This window comes from Moschus berezovskii, chromosome 7 (genome assembly GCF_049115385.1).
Source record: "Moschus berezovskii isolate FMDL1 chromosome 7, NW_MosBer_1.0, whole genome shotgun sequence".
In the NCBI taxonomy this organism is placed as follows: Eukaryota; Metazoa; Chordata; class Mammalia; order Artiodactyla; family Moschidae; genus Moschus; species Moschus berezovskii.
Window position 1 is genome coordinate 74,218,458 of NC_142466.1, and position 27,445 is coordinate 74,245,902.

The following is a 27,445-nucleotide window of genomic DNA, read 5'->3' on the forward strand; positions in this document are numbered from 1 at the left end:
ACAGTGTCAGACTCATTTTCTCCTCCCCCACCTCCTCCTTCTCCGAGGAAACCTGCCGCTTCTAGCTCCCCACCCTCCCCTTTAAAGGGTGACTTGCTCTGCGCCCGACCGCTGCTCCAGCCTGCTGCCTCCTCGGGCTCAGCGGGTCTACCGCTCTGTCCGCGCTCGCGCCCGCCGTGCTACATCTCCTACAGAGGGGCATCCCCCGAGATGGAGAGCAAGGCCCTACTTCTGCTGGCTCTGAGCGTGTGGCTGCAGAGTCTGACCGTCTCCCGCGGAGGGCTGGTCGCCGCCGACGGTAAGTTTTGTGAGCGCAGACTCCCCACTTGCAGACTCCCCACTTCAGTGTCCATTTGCACACGTTGAGAGGATGAGAAGGAAAGAAAGTAGGAAGGGGTTGCGATGCACACCGGGGACTCTTCTAGCCTGAGCGCTTGCCTCAAAAAGGGTCGCGGGGGTGGGATCTAGAAGGAGTACGGAGATTTTTCCTCCGATCTCTCTGGGGCGGCTCCCAGTACCCCTTTCTCTCTTTCCCGCGCAGTCCTCTCTACTCCGGCTGGGGCTGAGTTCCCTGGAGCCCGGGCTCTACAGGGAAAGCTGCCGGGAAGGTCCCGTAGAGTGTGAGGGGCGGGGCCCGGGAGGCGGGAGGAAGGGCTCGGCCGGCGGTGACCTGCTTTAACCTCTCCTCTTGCAGGGGCCCCGGAATGAAATGAAGGGAGCCAAGGTGACCCTGGCTTGGCCTTGGTCGCAGCTCAGCCCCAGCCAGTGAGAGCGCGAGTAGAAAGCGGCCCCTTCTCCTGGAGAAGCCGGCCCGTGGGGGAGCGGGGAGCGGCGGGAGGCTTTGACCCCAACTCTGGACTCTCTTGCTCTCCACGTGGAGGGACGTGGAGGAGAGGATGCGGGGCGCGAAGTCCTGGGCACGCGGGGTCCTGCACGCTCGGGGCGCCGGGGAAGCTGTGCAGCTTCCACTCTTGTACTCTCGGCTTTACTTAGCGGCCAGCAAACCTGGTGAAGGGCTGACCACCGCGCCCCTCACCCCCAACCCCCGCCGTGAAAAACGTGGCGGAGCGACCAGCAATCTGACCGCTGACTTGGAGACTGCCAGGTTTGCGCTTGGCTACCCTTACTGTCCTCGGACTGTTCTCGGAGCTGAGCCCGGCTTGGGCACCCTGCCCCGTGGTGCGGTCTGAGCTCTTAGGGCTTCTTGGGCGCCGCGGGGAGGCCACTGGCGGAACCCCAGTCACCGCTCACCAGGGTTAAGGCGTCCAGGCCAGATGTGAGTTTACTGCAGAGAAGAAGAGCGCCCAGCCAGAGACCTGCCCACAATAGAGGCAGCCTGTGTAACTTGAGCCTTGGTTCAGCTAGCACACAGCAGAACTAAAAAGGCAGCTGAAGCAAGTCATAAAAAGAGGCAACGTTTTCTTTTTTCTTTGGTGGAATTGCAGTTAGGGCGGTGTCACCTGGATGTGCTTTCAGGCGGCACGTCCTGCAGTGGCTCATTTTATAGTGAAGTTTGTCTCTGACTTCCACAGAGTTGTGAAATAACATTTTTTAATTTATTTAAGTTGGAGTAAAATTGCTTTACCATGTTGTGTTAGTTTCTGCTGTATATGAAATAGCATTTTTGATAGGTTAAAAAAAGGAAAGCTGATAAGAAAAGTATCTTTTCTGTCAGATCAGTTTGAGAACACTGGAGGTTCAATTTGTTGTTGTTCAAGTTGCTAAGTCGCGTCTGACTCTGCAACCCCATGGACTGCAGCACACCAGGCTTCCCTGTCCTTCACCATCTCCCGGAGTTTGCTTATACTCATGTCCATGGAGTCGGTGATGCCATCCAACCATCTCATCCTTTGTTGTCCCCTTCTCCTACTGCCTTCAGTCTATCCTAGCATTAGGAGAAAGGAGCCTCAGGAGACATGGGTTTGATCCCTGAGTCGGGAAAATTCCCTGGAGAAGAGCATGGCAACCCAGCCCGGTATTCTCCCCTGGAAAATCCCATGGATGGTGGAACCCAGCAAGCTAGGGTCCATGGGGTCCTATAGAGTCCTATAGGACTAGAGTGACTGACCACACACACAGGCAAACATCTTGCGAAGTAGCATGTGCCCCTACACTATCTGAGAAAATGGTTGGAACAAACTCCAAATTCTTATTTCAGAAAGTACATCACGGGATAATGTTACTTACACCAAAAACACACACAAGTAAGTGTCATTCACAGTTTTAAAGTTTTTGTCAGACTCCCTGAGAGATTCAGGACCCTAAATTACTGGGCTAGTCAGTGTCACCTCTCTGGGTTTTGCTTCCTCAGCCCTAAAATGAGGAATTTAGACCAGACTCAAAATCCTCTTAGACCCTTTAATTCCTTACACTTCTATGCAAATAGAAACAAGTTTAAGGAATTAAATTGCATTTTAATCAATCTATGTTTTTCCTAGCTATAAATGCTTTGTAAGAGAGGAATAATTTGGAAATGGACTTGAAATTAATCCCCCTCATCCTTCTTTCCCATTTTCACTCTAACCCCCATCCCCTCTTTATATTATGCTTCTCCTATCACAGCAACTCTCTGCTCTCTTTCTCCTCCAAACTAATTTAGGTAGGAATGTAAGACACTCAGAGTACAGAGGAACAAGTGAGAGGAGGGAATGGTAAGTACCGCCACCTCTGGGCTCTGACTACACTTCTCCGTTTTCTATTTCTAAGAAAAATATGAGGATATGGGCACTGCCCTCAGGCTCTTTTTCTTCTTGGAGCCACCACAATCTCTGCATGGCCTCATTAGGAAATTTGAAGAGCTCAGTAGCGGCAAGTCTGTTTGACTGGCCATAGTGAATTTCTAGGCTAATATCTGAGTTAAACATAATGAGTGATGACAGCAAAATAGCACATCAGTTCAGTTCAGTTCAGTTCAGTCGCTCAGTCGTGTCCGACTCTCTGCGACCCCATGAATCATAGCACGCCAGGCCTCCCTGTCCATCACCAACTCCCGGAGTACACTCAAACTCATGTCCACAGAGTCGGTGATGCCATCCAGCCATCTCATTCTCTGTCGTCCCCTTCTCCTCCCTCCCCCAATCCCTCCCAGCATCAGAGTCTTTTCCAGTGAGTCAACTCGTCGCATGAAGTGGCCAAAGTATTGCAGTTTCAGCTTTAGCATCAGTCCTTCCAATGAACAACCAAGATTGATCTCCTTTAGAATGAACTGGTTGGATCTCCTTGCAGTCCAAGGGACTCTCAAGAGTCTTCTCCAACACCACAGTTCAAAAGCATCAATTCTTCGGTGATCAGCTTTCTTCACAGTCCAACTCTCACATCCATACATGACCACCGGATAAACCATAGTCTTGACTAGACGGACCTTTGTTGGCAAAGTAATGTCTCTGCTTTTTAATATACTATCAAGGTTGGTCATAACTTTCCTTCCAAGGAGTAAATGTCTTTTAATTTCATGGCTGCAATCAGCATCTGAGTGATTTTGGAGCCCCAAAAAATAAAGTCTGACAGTGTTTCCACTGTTTTTCCATCTGTTTCCCATGAAGTGATGGGACCAGATGCCATGATCTTTGTTTTCTGAATGTTGAGCTTCAAGCCAACCTTTTCACTCTCCTCTTTCACTTTCATCAAGAGGCTTTTGAGTTCCTCTTCACTTTCTGCCATAAGGGTGGTGTCATCTGCATATCTGAGGTTATTGATATTTCTCCCAGCACATAGCACCTTCAAATGAAGCAGAGCTCAGCAAGAGCGTGATTGATTAATGTAGGAAAGGTGGGAGTCAGGCACTGGGGAAGATTTGGCAGTAGGAAATGTTCACTTTCTTTCTGGTGGTGTATTTTTAGCTCAACCCTCCTTTCTTGCTTTATTTCAGGAGGAGAAATTAGGCTGTAGAGTTTACAGCTGCTATTTTTGCAAACATTTTTTTCTATAAAATTGGAAAGTAAATCTGCTTGTTAGGTAAGCAAGCGCCTTGTCTACATTTGAATGTCTGAAAACTCCAATCAATTCAGTCAGATAACAACACTGATTTTTTTTCCCCAAACCTTTTTTTGGGGGGATCAGCATTCTGTAGAAGCTGAGCCGATAACTATGACCATCCGCCGCAGAGAAGAGACGAATTACTGATGAAGTTCTTTAGGAGTGTATGTTTGTGTGTGTCAGAGACAAAAAACAAACAGAGAAAGGAAGGAAGTAAAAACTTTAAGAGAATGGCATTATAATTGAGCTCATATACCGCATGTCTTCATATAAATGTTAATCTTATTTATCTGATAACTGTGAACTGCCTTTAGAGTCACTTTGCTGGGATGCTCAATGCTCCTCCTATAATGTACCTTCTATCAGTTCAGTTCAGTCGCTGAGTCGTGTCCAACTCTTTGCGACTCCATGAACCACAGCACGCCAGGCCTCCCTGTCCATCACCAACTCCCGGAGTTCACTCAAACTCATGTCCATCGAGTCGGTGATGCCATCCAGCCATCTCATTCTTTGTCGTCCCCGTCTCCTCCCACCCCCAATCCTGCCTAGCATCAGACTGTTTTCCAGTGAGTCAACAAAGGGTTTTGACTTGACCTAGTTTCATCTCTGTGAGTTATTATCTATATCAAGATAAGTCCGAGCCTTTGTTGACACACTTAGATTTTTTGTTATTTATTTAGGAATTTAGATATAAAGATTATATAGTCAAGAAATGCATTGACTTATAACTTACCTTATGCCCCCAAATCTCTCCTTAGTGTTTGATGAGGACACATCTAATGGTGTGATGTTACTAATATGATGAGTCAAATTCAGAACAGAGGCCCTTATAAAGGATTAAACCTTAGGCAACTGCCCCTGTAACACACACTGTTCTAAGGTGGCTTTACTTCTAAGGGGATCTAGTGAAAGGTCCCTCTACTATCATTTCCATGTGTAAAAAACAATAATTTCCCTAGTAGCAGTTGAGTCAAATCAGTTCATCTACCAGCCAGGAGCAATCCCCAGTGTATACATTACGATGACTAAACATACTCTTGACCCACAGTCAGGGTCCATCCTTCTCCCTAACTCTTCCTGACCTAAGTCAGTTGTATGAGGGCTGGTAGAAATTGGGAAAGCACACTCATCTTTAGAATGCAAAGACATCCTTAAGGGATTACAACCAACCAGGTAAGTGGAAATACCTTTGGTGTGTGTCAGAACACCAAGGAGAGGGAAAGACTGATTAAACAAGCCACTCCAGTACTCTTGCCTGGAAAATCCCATGGATGGAGGAGCCTGGTGGGCTGCAGTCCATGGGGTCGCTCAGAGTCGGACACGACTGAGCGACTTCAATTTTCACTTTCACACATTGGAGAGGGAAATGGCAACCCACTCCGGTGTTCTTGCCTGGAGAATCCCAGGGACGGGGGAGCCTGGTGGGCGTCCATCTATGGGGTCACACAGAGTCGGACACGACTGAAGCGACTTAGCAGCAGCATCTATAATTTCATATACAGAATAGACAAAGAATTTAAAACATCATATAGCATATAGAGGGGTACTGTTTTCTTGTCAAAGGCTTCATTATGCTTTTTGTAACTTAGAAAAAAATCCATGAAAAGCGAAACAGAAGTTTCCAAATACAAATTTTCTTGCAAATGTATGAATTTTCTCCTATTTTTCTTTACACGTTATGTACCCCCATAGAAATGATGGTTGTGGGAAACTGGAGTTCTGAGTGATCCATGTGATAATCTGATACAAGAGTTAAAGATTGAATAGAGTTTTCTTTTTCATAGAAATATACAAATCCTGCCTTAATAATTTCAAAAAATATTCTTAGTCATTTCAAAACCACCAGCAACTCTAGGGCCACCATGTTGCATAATTCTAGAAAAAAATAGACTAAAAGTGACTGTTATCCTCTGGAGTTATGCAGAGCAATAATCTTAAATATCAGTTTGGCAACCAGGTGGTGGGCGAGATCTGTCTGCCAGATTGTTCAGGTTATTTCTGCTTTAAAAAGCTTACTGATTGAACATGTTAAAATAAGACTGTTAAGAGGGGAAACATAAGTTATTTGATTCAGAGTGATGTGGGTGAAACTAACCTAGTTTGAAATTTTCTAAGGCAGTTTCTAACAGAAAAAGAACTTCTTGGGGAAAATCAAAAGTAAATTGCAATACAATTTACTTAAAATTTACTTAAAATGTTTACTGTGATATTGTATGTACTTCCTACAAATACCCTGTGAAGATTCATCAACATTTCGAAGTATTGTCCAGAGACTCAAAAATAGGCCAAAGCTTTCTTTCTCTCCTGACTCAGTCGGGGCTTAACAATGAAGAGTGGATTCTTTCCAAAACCACCTTTGCTGTAGTATTTTAAGCATTGGCTTTGTGTGGAAGTCTGTAAAGACATAAGTGAGAAAAGAAATATTGGGGGAAAGAATTAATCATAATGCATACATAACACAGATATTTCTGAACAAATCACTAAAGCAATTTTGAACTGATGTATCTTGCCATGTGGGTAGGAATAATTCCATACAAAATTTCCCCATGCTTTCAACTTTTCTTCTTGTTAAAATTTTTAAAAATAATGCTAGTGAAAAGGAAACAGTCTTCCCTCAAACAAGCTTTGTTGTTGTGGTTCAGTCATTATGTCCGACTCTCTGTGATCCCAAAAACTACAGCATGCCAGGCTTCCCGGTCCTTCACTATCTCTCGGAGTTTGCTCAGACTCACGTTCATTGAATTGGTGATGCCATGCCATTCAATTATCTTATCCTCTGCAATGTGTCAGATACAACTGAGCACTGGAGCACTGCTAATTTTGAGAACCACTGGAGAATCAACCATTCTCTTGCAACCCACTTTCTTTTGCTTGTGAATCAAAAACACACTAGTCCAGCAAATAAAACAAACCACCCTCTAATTAACCTCCTATCCAATGCTTCCTTTTCAGGGATTACAGGAGGAAAAGATTTTAGAGACATTGAAAGTAAATTTGCTCTCAGGACTCCTGAAGACACAGCTGAGGACACTTGCCACCTCATTCCTGGAGTGACAGAATCTGTGGCTAACTGTCATTTCAACCACAGTAGCAAAACCTTTGTGGTGATCCATGGCTGGACGGTAAGGAGGGCTCTTTAGGAAGGAGTAGATTGGCATGAACTAAGCATTCTAACAGGCTTGTTGAGAGCCCAGTGATGGCTTTGCTTTAAACTGAAATAAAAGCAGTCCTGGCTCAGGTAGGAATCTAAAGCAACAAGTTGCCTACCATACAGAGTGAAGTAAGTCAGAAAGATAAAAACACGTATGTATGGAATAGAGAAAGCTGGTACTGATAAAATTATTTGCAGGGCAACAATGGATACAGACGTAAAGAACAGACTTACACACACGGGTGAGAGAGGAAGGAGAAGGTGGGATGTATGGAGAGAGTAACACGGAAACATACATCACTATATGTAAAACAGATAGCCAAGGGAATTTGCTGTATGCCTCAGGGAACTCACACTAGGCTCTATAACAACCTAGAGGGGTGGGATAGGGAGGGAGGTGGGATGGAGGTTCCAGAGGGAGGGAGCATAGATATACCTATGGCTGATTCATGTTAATGTTTGGCAGAAATCAGCACAATACTGTAAGGCAATTATCTTTCAATTAAAAATAAATTTTTAAAAAGTGTATAAGAAAAGCCACAAGTTCATGGGTACTTCCCTTGGACAATGCTAGCCTTCAGTTTACCATGGTGCCTCGCTGTGACCTCAAACTGGCCATTCCCCTAGCCTTTGCTCAAGTACAGAGCAGACTGTAGGTTAGAGGAACCGGTGGAAACCTGGCGTGATCCTGATTCATCTGGCGCATCGCCCAAGTCCTTTCCTGAGGAAGATGACCTGTGAGAGTGAGGAGAGGGCTGGGGTGAAGGGAAAAGACTGTTTCTGTTCTGCTTTGCCATTCTCTAGCTCTGTGACTGGATCGAGCCACTTCTCACCATTGGGCCTCAGTTTACTGAGCTGTTAAAAAAAATGAATTTAGACTGGACGTCCCTCTTCTCCCAACATTCTCCAACTGTAAACTTTAGGGAGCTTTTCTAGAAATGAAAGAGGGCTAGCCAGGGAACCAGCATGCAAGATGATTAGCAAAGGTGAAAACTGCTTATATTTACTTTTCAAGAATATGAAAAAAGTAGTTCTCTTTAAATATACCAGCTAGTCCCTTTATATGGTATAGTTCTTACTTAACTAGTTTGTTTTCAATATTTTCAATCCTTAATGAACAGATTTTTATAGCTTATTAAAAAGAACTTAGATAAAATTGATGCTTAAAGAAATATTATCTTTCCATTATGTCCAGAGTTTGTGAATGTGGTAATAGATACTTAACTTTAATGAGATGAATTAGTTAATGGTTGCTATTTCTACTCCTAATTTTTTCCTACATAACTTAAGTGCCTTTGTTATTGACAGTGTAGGACAATTGCTATTACTTTTATAAAGATGAAGGCAACAACTAATGGAATTCACAGGAATATTTATTTTAACAAAACACATCTATTTGCTAGAGTTCAGGTAGCATATTATATATCTTATGATAAAGTTGCACTTTCAAATTTCGGACATAGATTTTTTCACATTTTAAGAGGTTTATATTGGAAAATGTAATCTTTGGTTATTTTAGCCACATTTTGGCTATATTTAGAACTTAGCTTTTAATACTTTTCAAAAAAGTTTAAGCTTTAACATTCATATGACAGAAATAAATTAAATATCTCCGGTATCTCAACTTGTCCCTGAGAGAATTTTGTAACTTAGGAATTTTTGAAAAGTATTTCCTCCTCACGCTAAGATGACATGACTCCCCCAGTATCAGTAGATAGTGGTAATTTCTATCATTAGCCCCACTGCTTAGTAAGACCACTTATATTCTTCACATGTGTCCTGACATTTTTGACTGCCTGGTCTCAGAGGCTGGGCCATTGGCTGTGGGACTGAATTTCGTTGTGCAGAACTAGGTGGTCTGTGCAATAACTCATCTAGGCATTTCAGTGAACAACCTGGCTTCTTCAGTGGGACCACCTGGTGCAGGTGGCAAGGAAGACTTCAAGTGCAGCTATGTGCATGTGAATCAAAGCTATTAAAAATTAGTACTGATTTAAGGAAACTGAGAAGGAGAAAAGCTAGGAAATATTACCTTTCTGGAACTGAAGAAGGTGGGTCCTTGTTTTCCAGTCCTTTGTTGGGTTGTTGTTACTGTTCAGTCTCTGAGTCGTGTCTGACTCTTTGTGACCCCATGGATTGTACCATGACAGGCTTAACTGTCCTTCAGTATCTCCCAGAGCTTGCTCAAACTCATGTCCATCGAGTCGATGATACCATCCAATCATCTCATCCTCTGTCATCCCCTTCTTCTCCTGCCTTCAATCGTTCACAGCATCAGGGTCTTTTCTAGTGAATGGTCTTTTCTCTTCACATCAGGTGACCAAAATATTGGAGCTTCAGCTTCACCATCAGTCCTTCCAATGAATTTTTAGGACTGATTTCCTTTAGGATTGACTGGTTGGATCTCCTTTCAGCCCAAGGGACTCTCAAGAGTCTTCCCCAACACCACAGTCCAAAAGCATCAATTCTTCAGCGCTCAGCCTTCTCTATAGTCCAACTCTCTCATACGTGACTCCTGGAAAAATCGAAGCTTTGACTAGACAGACCTTTGTTGGCCAAGTAACGTCTCCGCTTTTTAATATGCTTCTAGGTTGATCATAGCTTTTCTTCCAAGGAGCAAGCGTCTTTTAATTTCGTGGCTACAGTCATCATCTGCAGTGATTTTTGAGCCCAAGAAAATAGTCTACCGTCTGCCATTGTTTCACCATCTATTTGCCACAAAGTAATGGGACTGGATGCCATAATCTTCGTTTTTTGAATGTTGAGTTTAAGCCAGCTTTTTCACTCTTCTCTTTCACCTTCATCAAGAGACTCTTTAGTTCCTCTTAGCTTTGTGCCATAAGGGAGGTGTCATCTGCATATCTGAGGTTATTGATATTTTTGTTGGGGGTTACTTATAAAAGTGTCTTATGTTACATTTTAAAATGAAAGGATAAGATTTTTAGGCAGTTTCTAAAAGTATCAGTCATTGTAGGGGTAAGTTGGGTTCCTTGCCCTTTGACAGATTGCCCAACTCAGAAACACTGATAGTACAGAAAAAACTTATAATAGGGGTTGAGAGAAAATAAGATTTTCCTGCCTTATCTGAGGTAAGCTGCTCAGCCATTTAAGGGTATGGGACTAAGTGAGGAGGTTCTGCAGCTTTGTCATGAGAAACCCAAAGGAATGCTTAGCATGCAGGGTGCCCAGGACACTTCCCAGAAGGCAGTGCAGCCACAGATGTCCTGGAGCTTGGCCACCTGCTTGTGTTTAAGTACAGGGTTCTCATTGTGATGTTGGAGCTCCTCACCCCTGGCTAAAAGGAGGAGTGATTAGCATTGTGTTCTGGAGAAATGACATCATCCTCTCTTGAAAGGCAGCTGCAAATGGTGGTTAGCCTTCAACCTCCAAGAGAGGAGAAAGATGGGCAGGACCAATTCTTTAGGGTTTTATGCTGGGCAGACATTGCATCTGGTTCCTCCAAAGACCCAGGCTTTGCACCCTGACTGGAAGCAGCCACAGAGAGATGTGTTCATAGAAGATTACAACAGTTCCTATTGATCTCACATCACCTTTGTGCTTTTTTGACTTTGTTTTCTCTTCGTGCTTGAGATAGCTTATCAGTTCAGTTCAGTTCAGTCACTCAGTCATATCTGATTCTGTGATCTCATGGACTGCAGCTTACCAGGCTTCCCTGTCCATCACCAACTCCCAGAGCTTGCTCAAACTCATGCCCATCAAGTCGGTGATGCCATCCAACCATCTCATCCTCTGTCGGCCCCTTATCCTCCTGACTTCAATCTTTCCCAGCATCAGGGTCTTTTCCAATGAGTCAATTCTTCTCATCAGGTAGCAAAAGTATTGTAGTTTTACCTTCAACATCAGTCCTTCCAATGAATATTAAGGACTGATTTCCTTTAGGATTGATTGGTTTGATCTCCTTGCAGTCCAAGGGACTCTCAAGAGTCTTCTCCAACACTACACTTCAAAAGCATCAATTCTTCTGCGCTCAGCTTTCTTTATAGTCCAGCTCTCACATCTATAGATGACTACTGGAAAAACCATAGCTTTAACTAGATGGACTTTTGTTGGCAAAGTAATGTCTCTGCTTTTTAATATGCTGTCTAGGTTGGTCATAATTTTTCTTTCAAGGAGCAAGTGTCTTTTAAAAAATTTCATGGCTGTAGTCACCACCTGTAGTGATTTTGGAATCTGAGAAAATAAAGTCTATCACTGTTTTCACATAGCTTATAGAGCTGGCATTTTATCACTGCAAGTAGTTTGGGAACCAAAGTGGTCACAAGAAGACATTTAGGAGTGGAGAGTAACTTCCAAATCATCTGATCTGTTTCATAGGCGCCCTGGTAAGGTTAAAACAGTGCCTGTGTTCATAGACGTAACTGGGGAAGAACTGGGATTGGAACCAACATCTCCTGAGTCCCAGACTTGCTTTTTCCTTCCACAGAGCACATCAATGTGGTGAAAATTTGTCCAGTTTGTTAGTGTCAGGCGTGAATCGAGAGTTCATGTTTTAATGTTTTATCCTACAAAATAGATTAAACAGAATGGAAGTATATGGCTGATTCATGTTGATATATTGCAGAAAACAACACAACATTAGGAAGCAATTATCTTCCAATTAAAAATAAATTAATTAAAAAAGAAAACAAATACAAAAATAATAATAATAAAGGAAGCAGATCTGAAAGGACCCACCATCTAAGATCAAAGTTTCAAACAAAATCCCTTGGTTTGGGAATTCAAGAGTCTTATTTTTTCTATTGGCATTACTCTAAGAAGAATACAGGTTTTACAGATTTCCCCTTAAAAGCAGCCTAAGACATTTATTTCAGAATCTTCTCTGTCTGTTGAGTCATAACCTTTACTAGGGCTACAGTATGATCAGCTCTCAGGTTGTATTAGGGATGGGTAGATTTAAAACAGGTTGTTGCTGTGTATAGGCTCCTGGTGGGATGGCATGGAATTTTGTCATCTGTATTTTTTCTAATGTGTTTGATTATTTTAAAATAAGAATATTTGCCAAGATGTTCAGTGTCTCCTCTTTGATGGCATAAATGTTTTCACTTTGTATTTGGGGGTCTTTATCAACAAGAAGCAAAGAATTACAGATGGCAGTTTGCTTATCTCCAAAACAAAACCAGTCTCATAATTTTGGAAATTTGATAATTAAACCTCATTAATTTGCACTCTGATAATCAAGAATTTGAAAGGATGGTGAAAAAGTCTGAGCTGAAACTAATAATTTTCTAATGTATTAAGAGATTGCTAAATAAAATTATCTTCTGTTAGAATAGTATGTTTAAAACTTTTTTTTCACTATCACATCAAATTTTGTGTGTAAATAACCCTTTATAAGAATAAAGGTATGGAATCTAGAAAGAGCAATGATGACAATACTACTTGCAGGGCAGCAAAGGCAACGCAGACAGAAAGAACAAGCTTTTGGACACAGTGGGGGAATGAGAGGGTGGGATGATTTTAGAGAAAAGCATTTAAACATATACATTACCACATGTAAAACAGATAGCCAGTGAGAGATTGATGTATGACACAAGGAACCTAAAGGCAGTGCTCTGTGACAACCTAGAGGAGTGTGGTGGGGAGAGAGGTGGGAGGGTTCAAAGTGGGGGGACCTATACCCATGACTGATTCACGTTGATGTATGGTAGAAGCCATCATAATATTGTAAAGTAGTTATGCTGTAATTAAAAATTGAAAAAAGAAAATGAAAAAAAAAAAAAAAGAATGAAGGATACTCACATTCTCCAAAATATTTCTGTTGGGAAATATTTATTAACCCAATTGAAAGTATTTAAACTAAATTTCTTTTAAAATAGTCTGTCATTCTACTGTAAATTTTAACTTATTCATATTGATCTTTCCTTTCAACACTATAAATTATTGAAGTTTTACTGATGAGCCAATGGGCTTCCTATGGATTTTTCCCCCCATTTAATGTATGGGGTTGACATATGTATCTATTAACATAACAAGTTGTAGGTGGGCATTTTAAGGATGCTTGTATCATCCTCTTCAGGTGACAGGAATGTATGAGAGTTGGGTGCCAAAACTTGTGGCTGCCTTGTACAAGAGGGAACCGGACTCCAACGTCATCGTGGTGGACTGGCTGTCACGGGCCCAGCAGCATTATCCAGTATCTGCGGGGTACACCAAGCTGGTGGGACAGGATGTGGCCAAGTTTATGAACTGGATGATGGTAAGACTGGGGAAAGGAGCCTTGTATGTCCAGAACAGACCAGTTGGCTAGAGTTGAACTAACGACTGGTTTTTGTTCCTTTGTGGAAAAAAAGAGAAAGTGTCAGTCGCTCAGTCGTGTCTGACTCTTTGCGACCCCGTGGAGTGCAGCCTGCCAGGCTCCTCTGTCCATGGGATTCTCCAGGCAAGAATACTGGAGTGGGTTGCCATGCCTTCCTCCAGGGGATCTTTCCAACTCAGGCATGAAACCTGGGTATCCCACATTGTAGGCAGAATCTTTACCATCTGGGCCACCAGGGAAGCCCTTTATTCCTTTACATTTAGATATAGATATTTTGGGGGTCAACTCATATCTTCAGAATAAGCATGGACATTAATTTTTTTCAGCTAAAAGTAGCATTGTGATAAAAAATGATAAAGCTATAAAACCCATAAAGCATAGTCCTGCCCTGCACTGTCCTTTGATATTTTCATGGTGAATAGATTTACTGAGACCAAGAACTAAGTGGGCAGAACAGACAAAAGTTTGTTATTTCAGGGCAGAGGAAAGATGTCACGTTCAGCCAAATCCTTCCCTACCAGTTGGCTGGCACATGGAAATTTTATCCAGGCTTTGACCTGTTAGAATACCAATCTTTTGATGAAAAATTTAATATTACTTATTCCTTAGCATAGATTAAAGATCTGAATTTTTGTTGAGAGTTGGAGGAGTGATGGAGATGAGCTAGGGAAAAAATGGCAGGAAAAGTGTGTAGGATATGAAGTAGCTGAGGGTCAGGAGCTTTATTCACTTTGACTCTCTGAGGTTATCCATCTGAAAATTACCTTTGGAAAGTATCTTGGGGTCGATATGAAGATAATACTCTCACACGGCATTATTTAAGCCAGGTACTTAAAAATAAGCTCTGTTTATTGAATCGATCATTAAAAGTTAAAAGTTCTTTTCTTGACTCTTTTGCTAACCAGGAGAGTGAACTTGGGCAAATCAGATCACATTCCTGGAACTTCTCATCTGTTGAATGAGAAAGCTGGCCCATATGTGTCCCATCCTCTGTAATACTTTCCGATTTTAAGTCATTGCTTGAATAACCTTAAAGAATAAAGTAACACAGGGTATTTGAGTAGAAAATGATGAGTTAAATATATATCTGTATGTGTGTGTCTATATATATATATATAGATACCTATATATAAATATGGTGCTCAGTCACTTAGTCGTGTCCAAATCTTTGTGACCCCATGGACTGTAGCCTGCCAGGCTTCTCTGCCCATGGAATTTTCTGGGCAAGAATACTGGAGTGGGTTGCCATTTCCTATTCCAATATATAAATATACACATATATATATATTTTCAGATGTATGAAAATTCATATTTCCGTACATTTCTATTTCAGACATTTGGAAAACTCCTTGGACTGTAACCTACCAGGCTACTCGGTCCATGGGATTTCCCAGGCATAAATACTGGAGTGGGTTGCCATTTCCTTCTCCAGCAGATCTTCCCGACCCAGGGATCGAACCCAGGTCTCCCGCATTGTAGGCAGACACTTTCCTGTCTGAGCCACCAGGGAAGCCCCTTAATTTAAATATTAGTAAGGAAAGAGAAAACCTCAACAATACAGTCTATATTCCTCTTACCTATAACAAGAAATTAAATAGAGTTAAGCTTCAGTATTGCTTCTATTTTGAAAATGATATTTATTTATTTGAAATACTATTCAACTTTTATTTCTTTTAGCATTGATATTTTGCAAAGAACTGTAAAACTCCTTTTTTTGTTCATCTTCCGAAGGATGAATTTAACTATCCCCTGGACAATGTGCATCTCTTGGGATACAGCCTTGGGGCCCATGCTGCTGGTATTGCAGGAAGTCTGACCAATAAGAAGGTCAACAGGATTACTGGTAAGAAAGCAGTGTCATTTTCTCTTAAAACAAAAGAACTGCATTGCCTGTTGCTCTGAAAGAGAATCAGGATGTTTGTCAAACAAGCATATGTGTGTTACCCTCTTGGGTATGCCTGGCCATTTGATTATCACATGGGAGGGCTCTTTTTCTGGAATAAGACAAAATTCAGACCCTTGCTCTCATGGGCTCACCATCTACTGGCAGAAGAAGAAAAACGATGCAGAGTTAAACACAGAAAGCCCAGTGGCGTCTCAGAAACCCGTTTCCCTCCTCCCTCTGCTCTATGCTTTGATAGTATATTGCACACCTATCTGTCACCTCTCACATCAATACTGGAGAAAAAGAAAAAGGACCCACACCAGAGGCCAGTTGGAAAAGGCCAATGGCAATAGATAGTTTGGCCTGTGTAGAGAGGAAGAAAGAGCCCAGCACTATTTACAGGCCTTCTAACCAGATACAGAAATAATTTACAAAAGGGAATCAAGTCATCCTGTGTGAAAATTGTTATTTAATGATTAGTTTGAGAAATTCAAATTTTATTTGAAGAAGAGATAAACCTTCTCTTATGAATCTCAGTAATTTAAAACTCAGTCACTACAGAATTGGAGCTGATAACAATCTGTGATTGCCAGTTGCATTCAAATGATGAGCAATGGAATGCTAAAGTGATACTGATGGAGACTAAAACTAATGGGAATTTAAAAATCTCTGAGTGACTTCCCTGGTGGTCTAGTGGTTAAGAATCCACCTCGCATGAAGGGAACACAGGTTCCATTTCTCCTTGGGGAACTAAGATCCCACGTGCGGTGGAACAACTAAGCCCACACACCTCAACTAGAGAAATCATGCAGCCCGAAGGAAAGATCCTACGTGATGAAATGAAAGACCCCACTTGCCACAACTAAGACCTCATGCAGCCAAATATATAAATAAATAAAAATCTCTGAGGACTTTTTGTTTTCCTGCTAAGGCCTAGATCCAGCTGGACCTAACTTCGAGTATGCAGAAGCTCCAAGTCGCCTTTCTCCTGATGATGCGGATTTTGTAGACGTTTTACACACATTCACCAGGGGGTCACCTGGCCGAAGTATCGGAATCCAGAAACCAGTAGGGCATGTTGACATTTACCCTAATGGAGGCACTTTCCAACCAGGATGTAACATTGGGGAAGCTCTCCGTGTGATTGCAGAGAGAGGCCTTGGAGGTAAATATAATTCAGAAGTTAACTAAATGTAAGTTTTGTTGTCTCAACTCTTACTGACCAAGTGCCCTACCATTCTCCACAAGTACATAGTTTGAATATACATTTAGCCAAGATGTGTTTTTAAAAAAGTCTGTCACATTTTAGCATGATCATCTTGGAGCCTCAATACTTCCTGGGGTCAGATAGACATTTCATCTTGTATTATATTGTAAGCTGCAGTGAATACTGCACTTGCAGTAATAAAAGGAAAAAAAAACAAACAGTGAGATGGCAAGAAAACTGCCTTGCCTTTGATAAAATATTATCTTGCTATACATTAAACTTTGAATGCAGTACAAAACCAGTAGAGTTATTTTTAATTCTACTAAAAGTAAAGGACATGTTAATTAGTTCAAATTTCCTTTGCCAGCCTTTTAAAGAGATGTACAACTCAAAAGCAAATCACCATTTCTTAAGAATAAATATTCCAAGTTTTTAAGAAGAAAATACAGTTTAATATTAGTTTTTAATGTTGAATAATCATGTTAGTGTGTGTTAATTTTATGATTTGTTTTAAGGGATCTTTGCATACCTTGTGGACAATGGGACCTACCTATAACCAATATACTCTGGTGTTTTGGGCATATGTTATAGAATTTATAGCATAATTTTACTAATTTTAATTGTTAAAAAAGCTTATGATAAAAAGCTGTACTTTTATGACATTGCTGATTATTTCTATAATTCTATAATTATACATTTGTAGAAATTATAATGCATTTTATAATTATAGAAATTATAGAAATAATTATTAATAATTCTTTCTATAACAATGTAAAAATCATGAACAGTGACACACTCAATTATTCTTAGTATCTATGATAAAATGCTGTTAATATGGCAATTACACCTATGATGTGGTTTCTACAGGTATACTTCCAGAAGCATCTAGAGGTATTATATACTTTAAATATAAGCAAAAGGTGTGATGAACTGGGGGAAATCAACTTCTATCTTGGATGTCCTTATTACAGCTTCGTAGACATACTCACAAATATAAGCAGAAGTGTCTAAAGTTCCTGATAAAATTGGCAGCTTTAACACTCTTGGGGTAGGGAAGAAGCTGCTATCAAGAATGCCTCCTTAAACAGGACCTAGAATCAAGGAGATCATTTTGTTCTAACACCACATCTCAGCTGTATTAGACATGCAAGATGAAACACTCATTGTGAACTGTCACAGAGTTGAAATGTTCCTTGTGTCTCTGTTCCCCAGATGTGGACCAGCTAGTGAAGTGCTCCCACGAGCGTTCCGTTCATCTGTTCATTGACTCTCTGTTGAATGAAGAAAATCCAAGTAAGGCCTACCGGTGCAATTCCAAAGAAGCCTTTGAGAAAGGTCTCTGCCTGAGCTGCAGAAAGAACCGTTGCAACAATATGGGCTACGAGATCAACAAGGTCAGAGCCAAAAGAAGCAGCAAGATGTATCTGAAGACTCGTTCTCAGATGCCTTACAAAGGTAGGCTGGAGACTGTTATAAATAGGAAAATGGATTTGATCCTATTATTTATTATCATGCTTGTTGCATTGCATGTACTGATTTTGTCCATTGCAATAGAGATGATAAAACAATGTTGCTAAGTTCTGAGCCCTCATTTGTGTTTCTATTGGTAGAGAGGAACTTGCACTAATCCTTTTTGCCGGAGTTCCTAATTCCCACTGCTAGTAAGGCCCAGGGCACAACTGCACTACCCTGTGCAGCAGTTCTGCCTGCCACCATCCTCTGTGCTTGTGCCCATTAGCACGGACCACCACATTAGCACCAGGCTCTGAGTTCATTTGAAACCATTCATACAGAATCATCAAACTATGGCCCATGAACCAATTCCAGCCCATCATCTGCTTCTTTAAAAAAACTTTTGTTAGAATGTAACCACATTAATTCATTTCTATATTGACTAAGGCTGCTTTCATGCCTCCATGGCAGAGTTGAGTGATTGAGACAGAGACTGTTTGGCCCGCAAAACCTAAACTCTTTACTCTCATCATTTGCAGAAAAAGGGTGCCAACTCCTAAAATCTGCTTTGGGGCTTCCCAGGTGGCTCAGTGGTAAAGACTCTGACTACAATACAGGAAACGCAGGTTCAGTCCCTGGGTTGGGAAGATCTCCTGCAGAAGGAAATAGCAACCCACTCCAGTATACTTGCCTGGAGAATCCCATGGACAGAGGAGCCTGGTGGGTTACAGTCCATGGGGTCAAAAAAGAGTTGGACATGACTGAACTACTAAACAACAAAGTCTGCTTTAAGTGAAGGCAGGAACCACCTGTATTTGAAAATAGAACTAGTCCTGAGAGGGAAGAATATACCAAACCTTCTAAGATACTCCCATTTTGTTAAGAATCTGAGTCTCCTGCATTGCAGGCAGATTCTTTACCATCTGAGTCGCTTAGGAAGCCCAGTACCCGATCACAGACTATTTTCTGGGTCTGCTTACCAAGTCAGATTCGGATTCTTTCTATCCACTGGAATCACATTCTTCTGTAAGGGAGTAGAATTCAAAGTCTGAATATTCTAGTAGTAAACACTGTACAGATATGAAGCAATCTTTCCAAGTCACATTTACAGTCACATTTGAACACTTCCTATTGATCACTAGTAAGATGCAATCTGCTGTTGAGAGTGCCTGCTTGTTTGTGCTGCAGTGTTTCCATAAAGACTGATCAGAGCTTGTTTTGATTTTCTCTCTACAGTCTTCCATTACCAAGTAAAGATACATTTTTCTGGAACTGAGAGTAATACATATACCAACCAGGCCTTCGAGATCTCTCTGTATGGCACTGTGGCTGAGAGCGAAAACATCCCTTTCACCCTGTGAGTAGCCACAGGATTTTACCTTCAGCATGGGGGTTTATCATGGCACTGTTAACTGCCCTGACCATCAGTCTGAGGAACAGAAAGGGCATAGGATAGCAGTCCCCAACCTTTCTGTCACCAGGGACCTGTTTTGTGGAAAACAATTTTTCCATGGACCTGGAGATAGGGGATGGTTTCAGGATGATTCAAGCGCATTACATGAATTGTGCACCTAATTTTTATTATCATTAAATCAGCTCCACCTCAGATCATCAGGCATTAGATCCCAGACCCCTGGCATAGGACTTCTAAAAAAAGGTGTACTCAATAGAAAATTTTTTAAAAGGCAAAAGATGTTCATTTCAGTGGTACCCACAGTAGCATAAATTAAAAGCAAAGTAAGTGTCCAAAACTGAGGCAATGGTTAGGTGAATTGTGGTTCAACAAATCAATAAAATCAATCTAGCCTCTAAAAAGTGTAGTTATAGAAAACTAGGTAAAGCATGTTAAAAAGTGGAAGGTAAAACATGAAGTGAATAAAGAAAAAATAGAGAATTGCATGTACACTATGATTGTGACAAAGGAAACACATGTTCACATGTCAATACAAATAGGAAGGAAATATATGAAAATGAAAATAATATCTCTAAATGATGGACTTATGAATTTTTTCTCTTAGAAATTATATTACATAATTCATATTGTTAGGATAAAAGTTGGAATACTTTAAAGGGGTGTAGCCATCTTTCAAAATACGCTAAATGCCATTGACATTCATTTTGTGTATTTTGTTGGACATTTTTTGCATTTTTAAAATATTCCCCAAACAATAAAGCTATTTACCTTTCAGGAGGAAGAAAAAGGGAAAAAATTCTGATTTTCAGAACTAACCAAATATGTTGATCTTTTATTCAGGCCTGAAGTTTCCACAAATAAGACATACTCCTTTCTACTTTACACGGAGGTGGATATTGGAGAACTGCTAATGTTGAAACTCAAATGGATTAGCGATTCGTACTTCAGCTGGTCCAACTGGTGGAGCAGCCCCGGCTTTGATATTGGGAAGATCAGAGTAAAGGCAGGAGAGACTCAAAAAAAGTAATTAATTTTTCTCCATTCATTTCCGATTCACTCAAATGTCTTTACCTAGAAATAGTATTTCTGGACCCTCCAACATTCAGGTGAAACTTTAGTAGGCTTTGTTTTTAAACCTATACCTTTGTTTATATACCTATACCCAGGGATTGAACCCAGGTCTCCTGCATTGTAGGCAGATTCTTTACCCTCTGAGCCACCAAGGAAGCCCCATTCAGTATAAAAGTTTTAAATCCTCTGAGGCTTTCTATGCAATTCATTTAAAACTATATACCTAGATAATTATACTTATTATTTTTTAGAGTATTATTTTACTATTATACTAGAGAAGTAATGGTATTTCTGCATTTCATGGAAAGAAAACATAAACAAAATTGCCACAATCATTGAGTAAAGCTGAGATTAGAAGTCAAGAATCTCAACTTCTCATTTAGCATTGATTCCTGCAAGCACAAAACAGTTATGCAGAGAACCTTAGCGATGCCACTTGGACATTCAGAGATTAAAACCAACCTCTTGGGACTTCCCTGGAAGTCTAGTTGTTAAGATTGAAAGTTTCCACTGCAACGGGTATTGGTTCAGTCCCTGGATGGCGGGCTAAGATCCCACATGCCAAGAGATATAGCCAAATATTTTTTTAAAATAAAATAAAAACCAACCTCTTCAAGAAGGATGAGATTCCAAGATAAACTCATCCTCTTTCCCCCACCCAAATCCACATATATAAAATGAATGTGCATAGAGAGCCTCAGAGGGTTTAAAACTTTTATACTGAATGGGGCCTCATTGGTGGCTGAGAAGGTAAAAAATCTGTCTACAATGCAGGAGACCTTGGTTCAATCCCTGGGTTGGGAAATCCCCTGGAGAAAGAAATGGCTTACCCACTCCAGTATTCTTGCCTGGCAAATTCCATGGACAGAGGAGCCTGGCAGGCTGCAGTCCATGGGAATGCAGAGTCAGCCACGACTAAGAGACTACACTTTCACTTTCTTTCATACTGAATGTACAGGGATTTTGCAAACTACAGTATACCATTATTGTAAATAAAAATGACTCTTTAAATTAGGATCAATAAGATATTTCTCCTTTGCCATTTTCTTTTATAACCAAAGTGGGGGAGGGAAAGAAGTTGTGAATGGAGAGGCTATACAAAGTATGTGTTTCTCTAGCAGGGCCAGTTGAAGGCTGATTTCTGAATTCCTTAATGCAGACACTAAGAAGTGGTAAAATTAATCTTGTGTCATCTTTTGGTAAAAGCCTGGTGATTTTAAACCTGCTCCAGGCTATCTGTATGCCTGTCTATATTAATGAACTAGCTTTATTGCCGAACAGTGCATTAAGCCCTCAAATAACCATCTGATTCAGATGTGTTGCTGACTGGAATGGCCTGAGTATAAATAGTTAATTATTGGAAATATCAAAACAGTCAGAAGAATCATGTAAGTTTCAGACAACCCTGACAGAAGCGTTTATTTTTGAACAGTCATTTTTATTGTTCCAAAATGCTGTGTTCACATACATTTTCTTCCACAGGGTGATCTTCTGTTCCCGGGAGAAAATGTCTTATCTGCAGAAAGGAAAGTCACCTGTGATATTTGTGAAATGCCATGACAAGTCTCTGAATAGAAAGTCTGGCTGGTGAGTATCATGGGCTCAGGCTCTCTGGGTATTTTGAACTTGCTCTCCAAGGGGTGCTGCTTCATGCATTGCCCTTCACCCCTGAACTAGAGGTTTGGATTGAGTCTTGTGATGAGAACCTTCAGGTGGTCTTTCTTAAAGTCTTCTATACACACATTAGCAGGCTTCCCGATGGCTCAGTAGTAAAGAATCCACTTGCCAATGCAGGAGATGCGGGTTCGATCCCTGGGTCGGGAAGATGCCCTAGAGTAGGAAATGTCAACCCACTCCAGTATTCTTGCCTGGGAAATCCCATGGACAGAGGAGCCTGGAGGGCTACAGCCTATGGGGTCACAAAGAGTTGGACACAGCTGAGCGACTGAGCATACACACACATTCACACACACATGCACATTGGACCTGTCCATTTGCTTTTAGCAATACTTCCTCTATTTTCTTTTTCCTGTTCTTTCTGCCAGCTCTGGTGCACTTCGTAGGTTTTATTTTACTTCTTGAATTACCACAAAATCTTCACTTCTGCTTTTTCCTGTACTGCAACCCTGCTCCCTTTACAGCCCTGTGTACAGAGCATATATCACAAGTGTGTAGCCATCACTTGTGGCTGTGGGCACAGCTCCTCCTGGCAGGTACCCAGGGGAGTGAAACGTCAGCTGAATCTAGAGTCCTCCTTGATTCTGAGTGCCAGCAGATTCCAGGACAGGGAGCCAAAGGGGCAGCCACCACGCACCCATCTCAAAACCCCCAAAGATGGAAAGCTTGTGGACTTAAGAGTTTAGAAGATGGTTCTCTTTTCCACCTCAAAACAACTGCCTGGCTCTTTTCTACCTGACCTTTAAGGTTAATCCACATGGCAGCTGTGAGCTGAATTTTTCCAGAGCGTCAGTACTAAGTAGAGACTGAACATGTGACTGTCCCTCTCTCCACCACATCCCCTCCTGGAATTCCCAAAGTATGCCACTTCCATTCCTCCACTAATACCACTGTCAGGTGCAAGTGCTGAATGGTTGTAGGTATAAAGGAGGAAAGCTTAGATCATATCATACCAGCCAGTGACACAAGAAAACAATAGGAAAAGTTGGTCACAACATCATCCGGAAATAGAAAAGCTAATTGCATTTGGTTTGTCTTCCCCAGTTACATTTGCAGACAAAAGTACAGAAGAATTCTCTAATCAGAAAAGGCATAGTAAAGACTCTATGTGACATATCTCTTTTATTTTTAATTTCTATTTCATAATACAGTTTATCAATGGATAAGTATGGATTTCAGACTTTCTCTATACATGTATAATGTTTATCTTCTTTTAGTTTTTTACATTATGGCATTATGACATATATACTTTGGACAAGATGAAGCCATCTGGATTAAAAGCATTAATGTAAGAGCACTCAAGATAAACTTGAAATGGAGAATAGTTACTGGTATTGAGCCAGGGAGAATAATTGAATTTTTATCTAAGTGTATACTTCTACTAAGAGCTTCATTGCTTTGTTTTTCTTCATCATAAATCTGTGGTGATTCATACTTGTTTTAACTCTTTAAAAGGGACTCCTATATGAAGTTTTACATATGATTAAGTTATGTACAAACAAATACAAACATTCTTATGTATATATTATCCCAAGGTCATCCACAACTTTATAATGTGAATTAAAAAAAAAAATCTTGAAAAATTAGGAACCAACTCTTAGCTGTTTATCAAGTATTTCTTGTCATATTTGTGTAAGTTATAAGACTTTATCTAAGATAGTCTAATGGTATGTTCTTCATCTGATGATAAGATTACTGAAACAACAGATATTTAGGGAGTTTTGTCTTTTTTTTTTTTTAACTCCTGAACTTTATCTAGGAGGTAATTATGACTCAGACTAATAACCTTCTGCCATTTCTCACCTGTGACTAAGTCAATGAACTAAAAGCTTCTCTCTCGTCTTCCAGTAAAAGTCTTTAGAAGACTCATATTACAAGAAAAGGAAAAAAAAATAGGTATTTTATTTAACAAGTTTTAGAAGTAAATCTTGCTAAATTCTGAAATCATTTGATTCAGTCTTCTGAAAAGGATACTCCTCATCAAGACATGGCTAAGTAAATATTAGACTGTCTTTGAGTCCTATGAGCCTGCCACTTCCTCTGATTAGGTTTATTCTCACAACCTTTGTTCTGCACTTCTGTTTGACTACTTTTTCATCTTGAAGGTGGCGAGGGAGGGAAGAGGGTTATAAAACACTAAGCAGATAATAAATTGCCATTCTTCCTCTGTTTTCTCTCAGAAACTTGGCAAAGCTACAGAAGAAAGAACAGCATATGAATTCTATGAAGAATGAAGTAACTTTTACAAAAGACACCCAGTGCTTTAGATGGTGAAAAGTGGATTTTCCTGAGTATTAATCCCAGCTCTAGCCTTATTAGTTATTTTAGGAGACAGTCTGGAATACTAAAACTAATTCAATTTGAGGCATATAGTAGCCAAATAGTACATCTTCCAACATTAAAAAAATAACAGATATGAAAAGCACTGCATTCTGTCCTTTGAGAAAAAAATAAGAGTTATTTAAAATGGTGAAATAATCAGATCTCTTCATGTAGTAAGTTTAGTCATAGCCTAAAATTGATTAGAATCTCATTTTTAATTGGGATTCTGCATTTTCTAGATTAACAACCTTCTCAAAGCTTTCTCCGAGTCTAAATATAGAAAGTAGTATTTTGCAGCATGAATAGGACCCGTTTACTTATCAATCAAAATCCCTACTTTCTTGGAATTACTCTCTTCTTGCCATTGGAATGTAGTCCAAGAGTAAACCAGGAACTAGTGACTTGGAGATAGAAACGAAGAATAGAGTTGATAAAGCACTGAACCTTTAAACACCCTCTACGGTTGGTTGCATCATAACTAAGTTACAAATTAAAGGAGATATATAAAGTTGAGATCAATTAAATCTTAATAAACTTTACAGTTTATGGTTTAGTATTTCCCCTTCCTTTTCCTGCTTTGTCTCGAGATTATATTTTGATAGTTTTTTCCTTGATAGGCTTTTCAAATGAGGTTATCATCAGCTGATACAGAATTTTAACTACAGAGAAAAAAATGATACCATAATTTTATTATAAGATTTTTAAAATTATATTCATTGAAGTCCTTTAATGTATAATAGTTACTGTTCAATTTTAGGCTTATTTCAGTCATGCTTCAGTCAGACTTCGAGCATGTCTGTTTCTTCCCTAACTTTGATAAGAAAATATGTGTTCAAGATGAAACTTTGCATCATGCAAAGTCCTACAAATTTTAGACAGATTGTTTTTACTAAGTAAAGAAACAGAAAAGTTACAGTCAGTCATATATTCACTGGCAGTGCTTAAAACCATTGTGGACAATGAAAAGGATCAATTGCTATATCCACATGAATTGTCATGAAAGTTGTTTTTAACAACTAATCAAGAGTGAGTGAACATTTATTTATAAACTAGATCTCATATTTTCAGAATATTTTTCCATATATCATTATAAAATGATAGAGAAGTCAAATATTTCAGAGGCTATTGCTGGAAATCCAAACTGTGAATGTGTGTGGGTGTCTGAACACATATTCACGTATGAAGCCCCACATGTACGATTTATTCCTCAGCATGGCTTGGAAGGTAAATGATTAAGAGGTGCATTAGAACACACTGCAGTAGAAAGTGTTCCAGTGGTGCCGGAACACTCCTTCATCTGAGAGATATGATTGTGCCTGTAGAAAGTAGAATGAATGCTATGATTGACATCAGCCAGTTTGGAATGAATTCTCTCTAAAAATAAAATGTTGTGTGACTTGTTGTTGGCATCCCCCTTCATTGTTATAATTCATTAATTCTTGGGATTTGGGTTTTGAGCACGGGTGCATCAACTTAAGAAAGTATGAATTCAATCAGTGTATGGCCCTGGGAACTCTGACTTCTACAGACTTCACTATATATATATATCAGCAATGCTTTGACTTTCAATGTTATTTATTAGCTGTAAATATGTGTGTGTATGTGTAAAGGGAGATTGTACATATTGGAAAGGTCATTGTGGCTATCTACATTTATAGATGTTTGGTGCTAATTTTGTACATGTTTTTATCAGTGACAGTTTCACTGAGCCAACTTACTCTGATGAAATGATGCAATAAAATGGGCTTAAAAAAACACAAAACTTACCTGTGTGAAGAAATGGCATCTACTTTTAATAAAATTGACAACATTTTATTACAATGTTAAGTCATTATTTTGTATCATTTAAACCCCCCTTAAAAGAAATTTATTCTTAGAGCCAGATTCATTCAGCAATTTTTTACTGAATAATCCCTATGCTCAGTAAAAAATACAGCTTCTAAAAATTACAGTGCACAGTATATTTTATTTTTTATATTTACATTTGTATGAAGTCTTAGAGATCATTTAAACTAGAGCAAAAAATGATACATAATTTTTCCTAAATAAAACACACAGAACTTTTCTTGCCTGCCAGATACTTCTTCACAAGTGACATATTAGATTAATACTAAATATTTTCACCATTTCCTGGAATAATGTCTCTGTTTCTGAGATCTGATCATTAGCTATAAAGTGGATGGCATTTGTATAATAAAATGAACCCTTTGGAGGTGCATTTTTAGACCTTTTCTTTGAATTCTTTTGTTAATGGAAAAGAACATACAGCCCACCCATGTAATTAAGTAGGGATTGCTTCTTAGTACAATCAGTACTTATTATTATTCTTGAACCAATTCTCGGAGAATGGATTGCTGTTCTAAGACATTATACTGAGTCTGAATAACATGCATGCTTATCAGATACTTCTGGACAACCCAAGCTTCTAATCTACCCTATTAGCATTCCAGCTGTGCCCACTGAGTTTTAGAAATGCAAGATCTATGCCTGATTGTTCTCATTTCCACTCAGTAAGTGTCAAATGATTAAGGAATGCAATCAATAATATTGTACTAACTTCGTATGAGAATGGATGATTACTAGACTTATCATGGTGATCATTTCATAATGAACTCTGGTGTTCAACTGAGGATCCCCCTTGAGTCTTTGAGTACTGATCATTGGGTGTCTGTGTGTGACAGAGGGATGGGGAGGGGAATAGTGAACTACCAAAGGTTCAGGAAAGAACTCACTAAAAGGAACAAAGAAAATAATACCTATACAGCTCACATTAAAATAAGACAATGCCCGTTTCCAACTCACAGACAAGAAAAACCTCATAATTAGTGCTACCAAGTATGATGAACAAAAGAGCTTTGCTTCAATAATTCAACAAAAATAGGTCTAAAACACTTCACTGGTCCTGTCAACACAGCTTAAAAGAAAGACCCAGTGGTTAAAACTGTTTTCAAGAACTTGTATCCCAGAACAAAGCTAAAGAACATTTATAAAAATTTTGAGCATCCACAAAGGCA

At 40.0% G+C, this 27,445-nt stretch overlaps 1 protein-coding gene across 1 annotated transcript; it reads left to right on the forward strand.

The window, feature by feature from the left end:
* Positions 1 to 26,620, forward strand: LPL (lipoprotein lipase). The gene is made up of 10 exons (XM_055427156.2): positions 1 to 298; positions 6,928 to 7,097; positions 13,164 to 13,343; positions 15,135 to 15,246; positions 16,220 to 16,453; positions 17,708 to 17,950; positions 19,184 to 19,304; positions 20,202 to 20,384; positions 21,915 to 22,019; positions 24,290 to 26,620. Coding segments are annotated over exons 1-10 (1,437 nt in total). The 5' UTR covers positions 1 to 210; the 3' UTR covers positions 24,291 to 26,620.
* The last annotated feature ends 825 nt before the right edge of the window (positions 26,621 to 27,445 follow it).